The sequence below is a fragment of the Neovison vison genome, chromosome 13, assembly GCF_020171115.1.
Source record: "Neovison vison isolate M4711 chromosome 13, ASM_NN_V1, whole genome shotgun sequence".
Lineage (NCBI taxonomy): Eukaryota > Metazoa > Chordata > Mammalia > Carnivora > Mustelidae > Neogale > Neogale vison.
Window position 1 is genome coordinate 36,789,665 of NC_058103.1, and position 13,821 is coordinate 36,803,485.

The window sequence follows — 13,821 nt, forward strand, 5'->3', positions numbered from 1 at the left end:
CCTGCTTTTCCTTCTCCACCCTGCTCCTGCTCTCTCTCACTATCTCTGTCTCTTTCTCTCTCTCTCTAATAAATAAATAAATCTTTAAAACAAACAAACAAACAAAAATGCACTTCATCCTGGGTCATAACACAAATCCCAATCAACTGCAAACAACTGAAATCACATAGATATATTCAGACACACATACACCTTCATCTCCACACATTCTCTCTAGGCTTGTCCCTGACCCCCTTCAAGCATCTGTTAATAGTGACACATGACACTGGTCCTTGGTAGAGATGAGGCTGCAGGTCAATCAGAATATAGATAATCTACTGGGCCAAACCAATCACTGAGGACAAATATAAAAACTTTGAATAAGCGGTTTCTCTAAGCAGTAGGCTATAAATTTCTATTAAATCTTAATCACCCCTCAAATGAGGCTATGGAGAAAATAAAAGAACACTCTCCCAAAGTTCTAATGTAGCATTCACTCTTTCACAGAATTTCTCACGGAAGGCTAAAGTAATCATCCAACAAAGCTGCCTCACGAAAATGCTCCTCCGATCAGTATAACACAGTAACCTGGTAGGTGAGGCCGTCCCAGGCTTCTCTCAACTGTAACTGATCTTCATCCAGCTCATCCAGATTCCTTTTTACTGGCAGGATATCCAAAAAGGGCTTTTTCTCTTCATTGAATGACTCCAAAAAGGACAGCAGACTCTACAATCGGAATAATATTTTAAAGACAGAAATTTTTTATCAATTTCTGAAATGTAATCTGCTATTTTAAGGTCTGTAACTGTAGGTCACGTTTAAATGGATCCTCTCACTGCTCTGGTGTCTTTCGTCAGTACACCCCGATCACCTGAATGCTGTCACAGTAACGAAAGGTCCCAGCTTGTGTCTCGTGTGAGTACTGCTGGATTTCTACTGGAAGTGGTTGGCTAGGTCACCCAGCTCAACAGGATGACTCATGAGGCCACATGGAGAATGTGAGTTGGTATGTCCTCCCCAAACATGGATTCACGACAAAATAAGGATGAGTGGAAGAGAGAACTATACGGCAGCAGCGATCACGTGTCAACGTGTCTATGATTAGCTGCATGTAAGCCAGTGCTGCCCAAGTCAAAGGACCTTAGAAAATACTCTGTCCCTGCCTGCAAAAATTTAATAAATAAAGCTTTCCTTGGTTCAGATTTGTGTGAAATGTTAGTGCTGAAGAGTCATCAATTCCAGAAATAGTATTTCAAACATTATTCATCATAATTGGCAGCATTTTAAGTTGGCATGCCTGGCTAGCTCAGTTGGGAGAGTATGCCACTCTTGATCTTGATCTTGGGGTCATGAGTTCGAGACCCATGTTTGGAGTAGAGCTTACTTTTAAAAACAAACAAACAAACAAACAAATAAATAAAAAGATTAAGTTTTACGAGCCAACCAAGGGATAATTATTGTAATTCTGATTATGAATAACTTCATACAGCCTTTTATTTAAGAAACCTGCATCTGTGGTACATTACTAAATCAACGACATTATGTGAGAGCAACGTACTTCCAGGGGATGCTTAGCACCTCATCGGTAAAAAACATCAGGCCAAGGGTGCCTGAGTGGCTCAGTTGGTTAAGCATTTGCCTTTGGCTTAGGTCATGATCCCCAGGCTCTGGGATCGAGCCCCAAAAGTTGGGCTCCGTGGTCAGCAGGAAGTCTACTTGTCCCTCTCCCTCTGCCTCTGCCTCTGCCCCTCCCAGTGCTTGTGCTAGCTTTCTCTCTCTCTCCCTAATAAATAAATAAAATCTTTAAAAAAAAAAAAAAAAAACACATCAGGCCAGAACAAAGATAGGAGCCCAGAGGCTGAAGCAGCTCAGATGAGAGGAAGATGAGAGCGTCCTGTCCCTTTCTTCCCTGACGCCTCTAAACGCACAAGGATGCTGTTGCCAGCAAGTCGCACCACCCAATCCATGGCAGGATCGGAACAGCTGGCTTCGTCCGACTCCCTCAGACAGGGAAGCTGAGCTCGGAGGGCCTCTCATGCATACGAGTCTGTCTGCTTTATTCAGGACCAGGACTGGTGGGGGGCAGAGCTGCAGAGTCAGGAGGCTCGGAGGAACAGAGCAGAAGAATCCTCACCTGGGCTCCTACTAGTCTCTTTCAAGACGGTACTGGGAAAAACCACCTAACCTGGAGAAGCCCAGGACGCAAAGAGAGCCGGGCTTCCAAGCCAGACTTCACTCAAATCCCACCTCTGCCTCTCAGTAGCTATGTGACCTCAGACACGAGAACGTCGCTTGATGCCTCTAAGTCTTGTCTTCATCTGTAAAACTGGAAGAGCAATCCCACACTCATAGTAAAATGCTGATCGGCAAGGCTCCTGGTACAGAGCGCCTGTTCAAATGCGGGGACAATTAACAGGCGTCATTTTTCCTCAAATGACACCCTGACTGAGGCCCTGTCTTATTATAATTCGGGGCTGGCGGGCGCCTGGGCGGCTGGCTCAGTGGGTTAAGCCGCTGCCTTCGGCTCAGGTCATGATCTCAGGGTCCTGGGATCGAGTCCCACATGGGGCTCTCTGCTCAGCAGGGAGCCTGCTTCCTCCTCTCTCTCTCTGCTTGCCTCTCTGCCTACTTGTGATCTCTCTCTGTCAAATAAATAAATAAAAGAAAAATCTTTAAAAAAAAAAAAAAATGGGGGGCTGGCTTCACTTCCGATTTCCTGATCTTTTTTCATTCAGTCCCGACTGGGGAATGGCAGACTTACTGCAAGAGGGAAGACTGTACATGTCCTAGGTTTGAGGGTCCTATGGCATCTGTGGCGACACTTGACTCTGCCTAAGCGGCGTGCAAAGCAGCGGCGAGCAGTGCCTGAGCGGGTGTGGCTCTCTTCCAGGAACACTGGATCGCAAAACCCCCATGATGGGACCCACAAATCAGTTTGGCACACTCTGCTCTAAAAGCTTGCTGTTCAAAGGACCCACAGGACCCGGCATCAGCACCTCGCTGGAAAGGTAGAGACCCAGGCCCCAACCCAGAACTACTCCGTTAGAATCCACTCTCGATTTAACAAGACTGCGCAGGTCATTCACACGCACATCAGAGATTGAGAAGCAGGGTCTCAGAACTCGATGCTAAAACTCAGAGTCTGGTTCGCGTTTAAATAATGACCCTGAAGAGGTTTTTTCCAAAAACATTCTACTCTTCCCTAACAGTAAGCTACAAATAAATTGCTGTTTAAAGTCATACTTACTTCATACTTTTTAGAGTAGGTCTCATTTTCTGAGTCCTTTAGGGCTTTCTGTAGTTTTTTCTCTTGTAGAGTCAACCAGACGACAGCATCTTTCATCTTGCCCTAAAATTCACATACACACATTTAAAAAACTACCCTGAATAGACTCGGAGATTTTTTTTAATCATAAAATTAACAACTTTAAACATCAGTGAAATAATGCAATCATTACACACCAGTGACTCACGGTGGCAACGAGGAGTTTTGCTTGTGCACAGAACACCTTGAATTTTTTTTTAATAAATTTTTTATTTTTTATAAACATATATTTTTATCCCCAGGGGTACGGGTCTGTGAATCGCCAGGTTTACACACTTCACAGCACTCACCAAAGCACATACCCTCCCCAATGTCCATAACCCCACCCTCCTTCTCCCAACCCCCCTCCCCCCAGCAACCCTCAGTTTGTTTTGTGAGATTAAGAGTCACTTATGGTTTGTCTCCCTCCCAATCCCATCTTGTTACACCTTGAATTTTTAAATGGATTGAAACTAGTACCTGAATATAACGTGCTAAAGAGACAGGGCAAGCAAGCCCTTATTTATTTATTTATTCATTCATTCTTTATTTATTTTTGGCTTATCCATTTCTATTATTCCTCAATTTTAGAGAACATTATCCTAAATTACTCATTTATAGTAGGCCTTTCAAAACACTGCTTCCCAATACACCTAAATACAGGTTAATTCAAGCACTATTTACACCTAAATACATGGACATCAAAAATATCTTGAGCATTTTAAAGACCCTAAAAATAACGCTGCCAAGGGTTTGGGTTCGGCTGTCCTGTGAATGTGAGCAACAACTATTTTTTCTTAGATTCTCGCTGGTCTACATTTGAAAGCAAAATTTACTGCCAGAGGATAAAGCCAAGAACGTTACATCTTATTTCCTTCTCCTTTAACCTTCATTTAAGCTTCTCTTTCTATTAAGCAGGAGTGTTTTTGATATACTTTTGCCTCTGATTTCATGGACAGCTGAATTTTTCACGTTATTTTTTAATAAGAAAGTTAATTAGAAAAGAGTAGCTCCCCAGCAGGTCAGAAATGAGTGAACTGAATTATACGCCTGCGTCCCAGCTTGAGTTTCTGTTCCAGAGTCAGCAACAATCTGGCAGTGGGGCCTCAAATGTAACAGTTGGAAAAACACAGGCCTCAATTTGTCACATAAAATGTGACAATACGACTGCATGTAAACACGTCTGAGGAAGTAGTTTAAATAAAGATTAAAATAATATTCAAAACCACTTTAAATGCACAGCACTCATTTACCTCCACAGCGACAGAATAAATGTTTATTTGCATCTCACTGATTTTTATGAAATTTGCACCCACAACATTTTGCGAACCTAACTGCAAGTCAAAGGAAAAAAACGGAATAATCAAATGGCGAGCTGAGAGTGATTCAAGCACACCTCAACAGACAACAATGAAGAGTAGAACACACTGCTTCCATTTTTCATAAATTACACAATCCCAGTTCTATGTAGTCAAAGAACAGGTAAAATGGAAATGTGCTAAAATTAGCTTGCCATGATGGTTGCACAACTATGTAAATATACCAAAACCCACTGAATTGTAAACTTTAAATGGTTTAATTTTATGGCATGTGAATTATATCTCAAAAAAACTGTTAAAATTCAAACAGACAAAAATTAGAATTTTTTAAAAGCCTGCTAAACTTAATTTGTCTTCTAGAATACCTATGTAAAAGTTATTTTAGATAATTCAGCAAAGTTTCATTAGTTACCACTTTTAACTTAAAATTTTTATTAAAACAGGCAACACTAATCCACAGTGAAAGAAATTAGAATACTGGTTGCCCAGGGTGGGGGGTACGGACGAGGAAGAGGCACAGTGCAACATTCTAGGTAGCAGAAATGTGTTACATCATGACTGTTGCAAGGTTAACACGGGTGTAGGTATTTGTCAAAACTCACAGAACTACACTTTTAAGCTCTTCATGCAAATTATACCTTAATTTAAAAAATTAAGCCACTAGTAGGGTACAACAAAAACGCGGTTGAGTCATACTTCTAAAGAAGGACGTACCTGAGCTTTATCTCTAGTCTCTGCTGCATCCTTCGAATACCGTAGAAATTGCGCCACGTAGGTCATGATGGACTTTTCGTCAGGATTAACAACATCCACATCTGGAAGAGATGCCACACCGTTCATCAGCTATAACTGTGACTTACTGTAATTACTACACAAAACAGGCTAGACCATAAGACAGTCTTGAAATGAACCGAAGGAGTTAACCGGCCGTGCAGTCTCTGGTCAGCGGCCCTTGCTCCAAGTGCAGTGGCTCAGAGCTTAGATCCAGAGTCAAACAGGGCTGAGTTGAATCTTGCCAGTAGTATGTGCACAGCCTCAATTTCCACCTTGCATGCTGTCTGGATAAGGGCAAGAGTAGTCAGGGAGGGCGGAAAGGAGAAAATCCAGCCTTCCTCCTTCCAGAGACACGATACAGAAACTCCTCCAGGAGAGGAAAAGTGTAGGAACATACAGCAACTGGAATCCATTCCCATCACTTGGGTCTTAGCAAGTATGCACTAAAGCATTTCCAAAAGCATATGTTGGGGCCCCTGGGGTGGCTCAGTTGTTTAAGCGTCTGCCTTTGGCTCAGGTCGTGATCCCAGGGTCCTGGGATTGAGTCTTGTGTCGGAATCCTTGCTCAGCAGGCAGCCTGCTTCTCCCTCTCTCTTTCCCTCTCCCTGTCACTTCCCCTGCTTGTGCACTGTCTCTGACAAACAAAAGCATATGTTGTACGGCAGACTTACTCAAGACATCCACAAGATTTTATTTGTTCATTTGCGGAACAAATACATTTACTGAGAGCCTTTTCTGGGCCATTCCTTGTGGTACATTAACAAAATCCATGGTGAGATAAATCAGACAATGCTGAGTTAAACAAAGTAAAAATATTATAAATCCCTTAAATGCAGAACTTCTCCAGATATCTAATAAATCAGATAGATCACAAAATCACAAGAAAGTGATCAATACACTACACAAAATGAGCACATAATTTGGGGATGTCTTTCAGTATGTTGTCCAAACAACCAGGAGGATATTGAAAAGAAAAGCTTCAGTGTTTATTTATTAAATCAGTTAAAATAAATTAATCAAATATTTATAGAGCACTCACAAATGTGAGCTCACAAGCAAGATAGGTAACGCTGAGTTCTTGCCCTGGGGGGCCATATGTTTCATCACTGTATTCATTCAACACGGGGATGCTAGACACTTTGAGTACATGTCAGATGCTTTAAGACATTATCTGCCCTCACTGGAGCTTACTGTTAGGAGAAAAACAAACAACAAACAAATATAAGACACCATAGATGCTTTAGCAAATGTGTTTACTGGGCTCCATGACAGTTCTAAAAGGCTGAGGGAGAACATGAATCTAATCCACACAAATAATAAAATTCAAGACAGTAAACATACAAAATGTATCAATAACAAGGTGTGAATGGAGTTTCAATTAGGAGCATCCCTAAGAACTGAGTCACTCTTTAACTGAAAAAATATATAAGTAGAAAAGTAAAGGTATGGGACACCTGGGTGCCTCAGTCCGTTATGCATCTGCCTTGGGCTTAGGTCATGCTCCCAGGGTCCTGGGATCAAGTCCCGCATCTGGCTCCTTGCTTAGCAGGGAGCCTGCTTCTCCCTCTGCCTGCTGCTCCCTCTGCTTGTGCACGCTCTCTCTCTCTCTCTTTCACAAATAAAATCTTTTTTTACAAAGTAGAAGTATATCAAGAGATACCTGAAATAATTAGACTGACTTAACTACATGTTTTCTTTTTCAAAACGTTATTGTATATGAAGCTATGCATTGTGATTAAATGTCTTAACTGTCAAAAGATAACTCTCTTATTTAAATATGACAACAGTATTTGGTTGGCATAAATAATCATGATGTACCTCACATTTCAAGTTATTATTTAAGCCACTTAAAATGAATTATAGGCAATCATTTATAAGTAAAAATTTGCCCTTTTTTATATTGTCTATTACATGATTTGTCTAGTTATTTTCACATACTGAACTAGAGAAAATATTTTATACTAATAAAGATAGAAAATCACAGTAGGAGAAAAGCATGAAAGAAAGAAAGGGAAGGAAGAAAAGGAAGGAAGGAAGGGAAGTAGAAAGGAAGGAAGGAACAAAGTAATCAGAAAAGGGGATAGAACAAAATATAAAGAAAAACAAAGACAAAAGATAATGAAAAGCCAAAAAGTAAAGAGAAAAGACAATGAAGGGAAGAAAAGGAAAGAAAGAAAAACAACAAGGAGAGGAACGTTAACAAGAAGAATTAATAACAAGCTGAAACTAATATAATGACAAACCTAATATAAAAATTTGGAATCATCAGGCTAACTGTTAACTTAGAAGTATCACCTAATTCAATGAGGTCCAAGGCTAAGAACCAGTAACAACAAGCATAGTTCACTCCAAGTAGCTCCTAGATCTTAGCCTTCTCAGCCATTCTCCAAGCAGCAGTTGGCTGGAGAGAGGGCTGATCCCAGGCCTGAGGCAGAAATGTAGAAGAGCCTGATGCATCCTAAAGGCCTGAAAATAAGGATGGGCTCAAAAACAACAAAGAAACACCACAAGGGTGGGGTATTCAAAGGAGCACAGGAGCTAGCTGAGAGAGCTCCCAGGGGCTAAAAAACATTGAGCTTAAAAAATCTTAATCAGGGACGCCTGGGTGGCTCAGTTGGTTGGACGACTGCCTTCGGCTCAGGGCGTGATCCTGGAGTCCCGGGATCGAGTCCCACATCGGGCTCCCAGCTCCATGGGGAGTCTGCTTCGCTCTCTGACCTTCTCCTCGCTCATGCTCTCTCTCACTGTCTCTCTCTCTCAAATAAATAAATAAATAAAAATTTTTTTTAAAAATCTTTAAAAAAAAAAAATCTTAATCAAATTTCTTAATTTGAGAAATAAAGTAATATTGGATTACAACCCAAAGTATAAAATAAAATGTCCATAAGCCCATACTGATATAAATCAATGGCTGGATAAATGAATAAATGCAGGAGAGAACAGACATAGTTCAGGCAAAAGAACTGTAAATAATTTATGTAGGTAACCTGCCCTCCGGGAGGCTGAGGTACTCTCCACCGTGTGGGCTATGCAGCATGACTTCCCTCCAAAGCAGACAACACAGGAAGAGGGAAACAAAAACTAGCTTCACAAGGAAGAAAGCGGACAAACACTACCTCAGCCAGGTAATCAAGGTGACTATCACCAGTCATACAATGCTGACGGCATGTTCCTCTCATATGAATGGTACTTTACCTCTGGGGTCTTCCTCCAAAGAATCCATAACCCCAGTCTAAAATGAGAAAAGACGGAACACAAATTCCAGGAAAGGGGTAATCTACGATAGACATGACCAGTAATCCCCAAAACTGTCAGGCCATCAAAACAAAATGCTCTAAGAAACTGTCATGGTCAACAGCAGCCAAAAAAGCCATGAAAACTAAATGTAAGGTAGAATACTGGACGGAATCCTGAAAAGAAAAAGAGCATCAGGGAAAAACTAAAGAAATGTGAATAAAGCATAAACATATATCAATGTTGATTCATTAGTAACAAATGTAATGCACTAATATGTCAACAATAGGGAAAAACTCCATGGGAACTTACTAAATCTGCTTCCCAATTTCTCTGTAAACCTAAAACTGTTCTAAAACATAAGGTCTGGGGCGCCTGAGTGGCTCAGTGGGTTAAAGCCTCTGCCTTCGGTTCAGGTCATGATCCCAGGGTCCTGGGATCGAGCCCCACGTCGGGCTCTCTGCTCTGTGGGGAGCCTGCTTCCTCCTCTCTCTCTCTCTGCCTGCCTCTCTGCCTACTTGTGATCTCTGTCTGTCAAATAAGTAAATAAAATCTTTAAAAAATAAAAAAATAAAACATAAGGTCTGTTAAAACAAAAGGAATGATATTCTGATAAATGCTGCACACAGAAAAGCTTTGAAAAGATCATGCTACGGAAAAGAAGCCAGTCACAAAAGACTACATTTATGAGAAATGTTCAGACTTGGCAAATCTATAGAAAGACAAAGAATTAGTGGTTGCCAGGGCTCTGTGAGTGACTGTGTGTGTGTGTGTGTGTGTGTGTGTGTGTTAGAGGTTGAGAGAGGTGGGGAGAAATAGGAATGGGTTGCTAATGGGATGGGTTTATTTTTGGAATGAAGCAAAGGTTCTAAAACTGATCATGATGATGGTTGCAAAAGTTCACCGATATACTAAAAAACTATTGAATTGTACACTTAAATGAGTAAATTGTATGGTACGTAAATCACATCACAATAAAGCTGTATAAAAGCAAAAAAAGTTAAGTGACAAAGCCACATTCACTTACTGGTATGTTGGAGCCAGAAGGTTCAACTTGAGAGCGGATTATTAAATTTTCAGCACTTTTATTATAAGCTGGTTGTTAAACACAGCCAGCATTAAAAATTAAATTGTATAAACGCACAACCAAAAAAATATTTTAGGGGTGCCTGGGTGGTTCAGATGGTTAACTGTTTGCCTTCAACTCAGGTCATGATCCCAGGGTCCTGGAATGAAGCCCCATGCCGGGGCTCAGCGGAGAGCCTGATTCTCCCTCTCCTCCCCTCTTGCTGATGCCCTCTTTCGCTATCTCTGTCACTATCTCTCTTTCTCTCAAATAAATAAAATCTTTAAAAATATATATATGTCTATGGGGCACCTGGGTGGCTCAGTCATTAAGCGTCTGCCTTTGACTCAGGTAATGATACCAGGGTCGTGAGATCGAGCCCCACATTGGGCTCCCTGTTCCGTGGGAAGCCTGCTTCTCCCTCTCCCACTCCCCCTGCTTGTGTTCCCTCTCTCGCTGCGTCTTTCTCTGTCAGATAAATAAAATCTTTTTCTAAAAATGTAAAAAAAAAAGTCTATATATTAAAATAAAGATAATAGATACTCAAAACTCACCATTTCCCAACTATTTTACTACATTTTACTATTACCTATGCTCTTGTGGTTATCTCCACTGTACCTGTGTGACAGAAAAAAATAATATGTAACGGTGTGTTAACGTTGCGTATCTTTTCCCTACAGTGACTTCTCATTGGAATCAGCCGTGGTGGTAGCATTCAAACCACACACACACACACAGAGACGAGCAAATAAGGGCTTGATTTTTTGTTTTGTTGGTTATGAAGAAAGGGATAGAGAAAATGTTAATAATGTAGGTTAAACTTAGAAGTCTGACCTGTTGAGAGCTGTTAAGTTGCACATGGCACAAAAAAAGTGAGGAAATATTCTTCCAGGACTAGATTCAACAAAAAACTCATTCATGTTGTTGAAGAACAAATGAAGTTGTGACAGACTTCTCTGCTGTCACACTTACTCGTGACCATAAGGAAATTATCCACCAGCATTCATGTCAGAACTCTGCATGTCCAGCAGCTGTTTCCAGAAGTTGGCTACAGATGGTAGCAGGAATTTGGCGAAAATCAACAAAAGCATTTTGGGGCTATATGCAATTTATAATAAAGTATAGCATATATTTATTTTATTATTATTGAAACTATGTGCTGTATGTGCTCTGTATTAGTACTATTTGTAACAGACCTGGGTATATATATACACACACTCGTGCACACACACACACACATTATTTTGGAGAGCCAGTCACACATTACCTACACCTCTATTACTCTCGTTTTAGAGCTGAGACTAGAATTTGTATCTTTTAATCTGTTAGCTCATTTTAATCTTCATTAATCCTACATACCTCTTTTATGACCTTACTAGGATTTTTAATAAGCTTTGGTAAATTAAGAAACAACCCAATCCAAAGTAAAGTCCTTTTCCAAAGAAGTAAACCACTTTAATCTTAATTTCATGAAGTTAATATAATTATCTCTTCGAATATAACCAGTATTTAGAATTTTTACGGTCGTTGTTCATGTTGTTCACGGTCGATCTAACACGATGTATCGAACATATTATGGCAAAGCGGAGTCAGCCATAGAGGGAGAAACAGAAAAGGCAGTTTCTAACCTCATGGGAGTTCAGCTTTACTGAGGGGGAGGGAGTGGAGAGAGGAAATACGTTCGCTCAAAGAACGGATTTACGCGAGAGAATTTAGAACAGAATAAAAGAATCAAGGGAACACAGTATAGAGCATAATGAAAGAAAATTAAGATGAAAGCTCAAATTATTTCCAGTAACAGCACTCTTTCCTTTCAGCTGTCATGTCATCCCTGCAATTATGGAGGTTAACAAATTGGTAGGAATTCTTAATTTCATGAAATTTAATAGAGTTTCAGTTTAACCCTTCAGAACTAAAATACAATGCCGTTTTGTTCATTTATCTACAGTACCGTTTTCAAGCAAACTTCCCACTGGACATTGTTTTGAAAAGAAAGAAGTTTCTTTACCTTCTGGTTCTAGCAATTTGGGGATTTGAAATTCTTGTTCCGCAATTCTGAAGGCCTCGTTCAGATTGTCTTTGTTGGATCGTTGCTTCACACTCTTCATGTCAATTAGGTCTGGTCGCAAGGCATGAATGACGGCCAAAAAAGCCATCCCATTTCTCCAGCTTGACTTAAAATCTGTCACACTGACAGACTCACACCTATCACCACAGGATAAAAACATGATAAATACTATTTAAAAGAATTTGCCAAAACACATCTACTACATTCAATGGTAATTAAATTTCAGGGAATCAAATAAATCATATAAATCATTCTAGGAAAACATTTTCTTTTAATCTGGTAGTCAGATGAAAGTAACATGCCAAGTTTGATACCACAGGACATCGGTTCTCAAAGTGTGACCCTGGGACAAGCGGCATCAGCATCACCTGGGCTGCAAGGGCTAGAAACACAAATCCTCAGGCCCAACCCCAAATATACCGCATCAAACTCTGGAGGTAGATTGGAGATCTGTGTCTTTTTTTTTTAAGGATTTTATTTATTTACTTGAGAGAGATAGAGAGAGTCAGTGAAAGCAAGAGAGAGAATGCACACGAGCCAGGGGAGGAGCAGAGAAGCAGACACCCCGCTGAGGAGGGAGCCCGACACGTGACTCCATCCCAGGACCCTGGGATCATGACCTGAACCGAAGGCAGACACTTAACTGACTGAGCTACCCAGGTGTCCAAGAGATCTGTGTCTTTGAAAGCCCTCCACAGGTCCATACTCACTGAAGTTTAACACTCTCTCTACTCAACAGTCCGTTGGCTCAAGACTGACTTTAGACCCCCGCATGGAGTTATGTTCCTTTCTCCAGAGGAAACAATCTTCTTTCTCATGATAGCAAATTAACTGATAGTCTGTGGCACACCAACGGCCAGCAGTCCACTGAATAGGCCTTGCCACTCCTCTGCTTAAAACCAGTCATGGCAGATGAATAGATCAACAAAATGAGGTGTATATGTACATATAACAAATATTATTCAGCCCTAAATAGGAAGGACAGCCTGACATATTTTACAACACGGATGAATCCTGAAGATGTTAAGCAGAGTGAAAAAAAGTCAGTCACCAAGGGGCAAATCCCATATGACACCATTCATTTAAGGTACCTGCAGTAGTGAATTCACAAAGAAAGTAGACCACTGGCTACCGGGGGTTGGGGGAGGGGAGAATGGGGGGAATTTTGAGGTTTACCAGATGAAAAAAGTTCCGGAGACAGTGATGATGGTTATATAATAACATAAAAGCACTTGGTGCTGCCCAAATGTACACTTAAAAATGATTAAAATGGTCAATTTTATGGAGGTACCTTTTACTTGTCAGAATAACACTTGTCACTCAAGGCCTACCACGATCTGGTCCCTGCCTCTCCCACTCCCCTCTGAGATCTCGCCACCACCCTGGCTTCGTTCCTCTTTCTCAACACCATGCTCCTTGTAATCCTTCCTTGTGGATGCTCTTTTTCCTAGATCTTTATACACCTGAAGCCTTCTCCTTGAGGCCTCGGCTCAAAGGGCTCCTCCTCAGAAAGGCACTCCATGACCCCCTCAGAGAAAGGCCGCCTTCATTGGCCACCCTTGACATTCTCAATCATCCTAAGTCCTTCCTGGCCTTATTTCCAACTGTGGTTATTTTATCGATCCATCCGCTACGGACACAAACCTCTGGAGAGCAACGGCCTTGTCTTTCTTGTCTATCACGGTAGAATCATCCCCAACCAGTGTTTAGCATATAAAGGTGCTTAATATAAATATTTCAAATCACTCCATCCATCACTAATCTGTATTTGACGAGGGATCAGTGTCTTCTAAGAGTATAGTTGCGAACAAAATGTGGGAACTATTCTAGCACAACCATAGCATCCTTTAATATCTCATTAAAAAACACAAGGAAATTCAGCAGACTAATTTGAGGTGTGAATCAAATGATTAAAACCACTGGAGAGGGGCACCTGCATGGCTCAGTCAGTTAAGCAGCTGCCTGTGACTCAGGTCATAATCTCAGGATCCTGGGTCAGAGCCCCTCATGGGGCTGACTCCCTGATGAGCAGGGACCCTGCTTCTCCCTCTCCTCCCCACTTGTGCTCTCTCCCACT

General features: G+C 41.1%; 1 protein-coding gene across 12 annotated transcripts in view; it reads right to left on the minus strand.

Annotated features, from left to right (window-relative positions):
• SYNE2 (spectrin repeat containing nuclear envelope protein 2) overlaps positions 1-13,821 on the minus strand; it is a 330,800-nt gene that overhangs the window by 228,088 nt on the left and 88,891 nt on the right. For all 12 annotated transcript variants that reach the window (XM_044231769.1, XM_044231767.1, XM_044231774.1 and 9 more), the window contains 4 exons: positions 11,685-11,881; positions 5,317-5,417; positions 3,227-3,328; positions 568-705 (listed from right to left, as the gene is read on the minus strand). In XM_044231769.1, the coding sequence (XP_044087704.1) occupies positions 568-705; positions 3,227-3,328; positions 5,317-5,417; positions 11,685-11,881 (538 nt within the window). The remainder of the gene's footprint in view (positions 1-567; positions 706-3,226; positions 3,329-5,316; positions 5,418-11,684; positions 11,882-13,821) is intronic.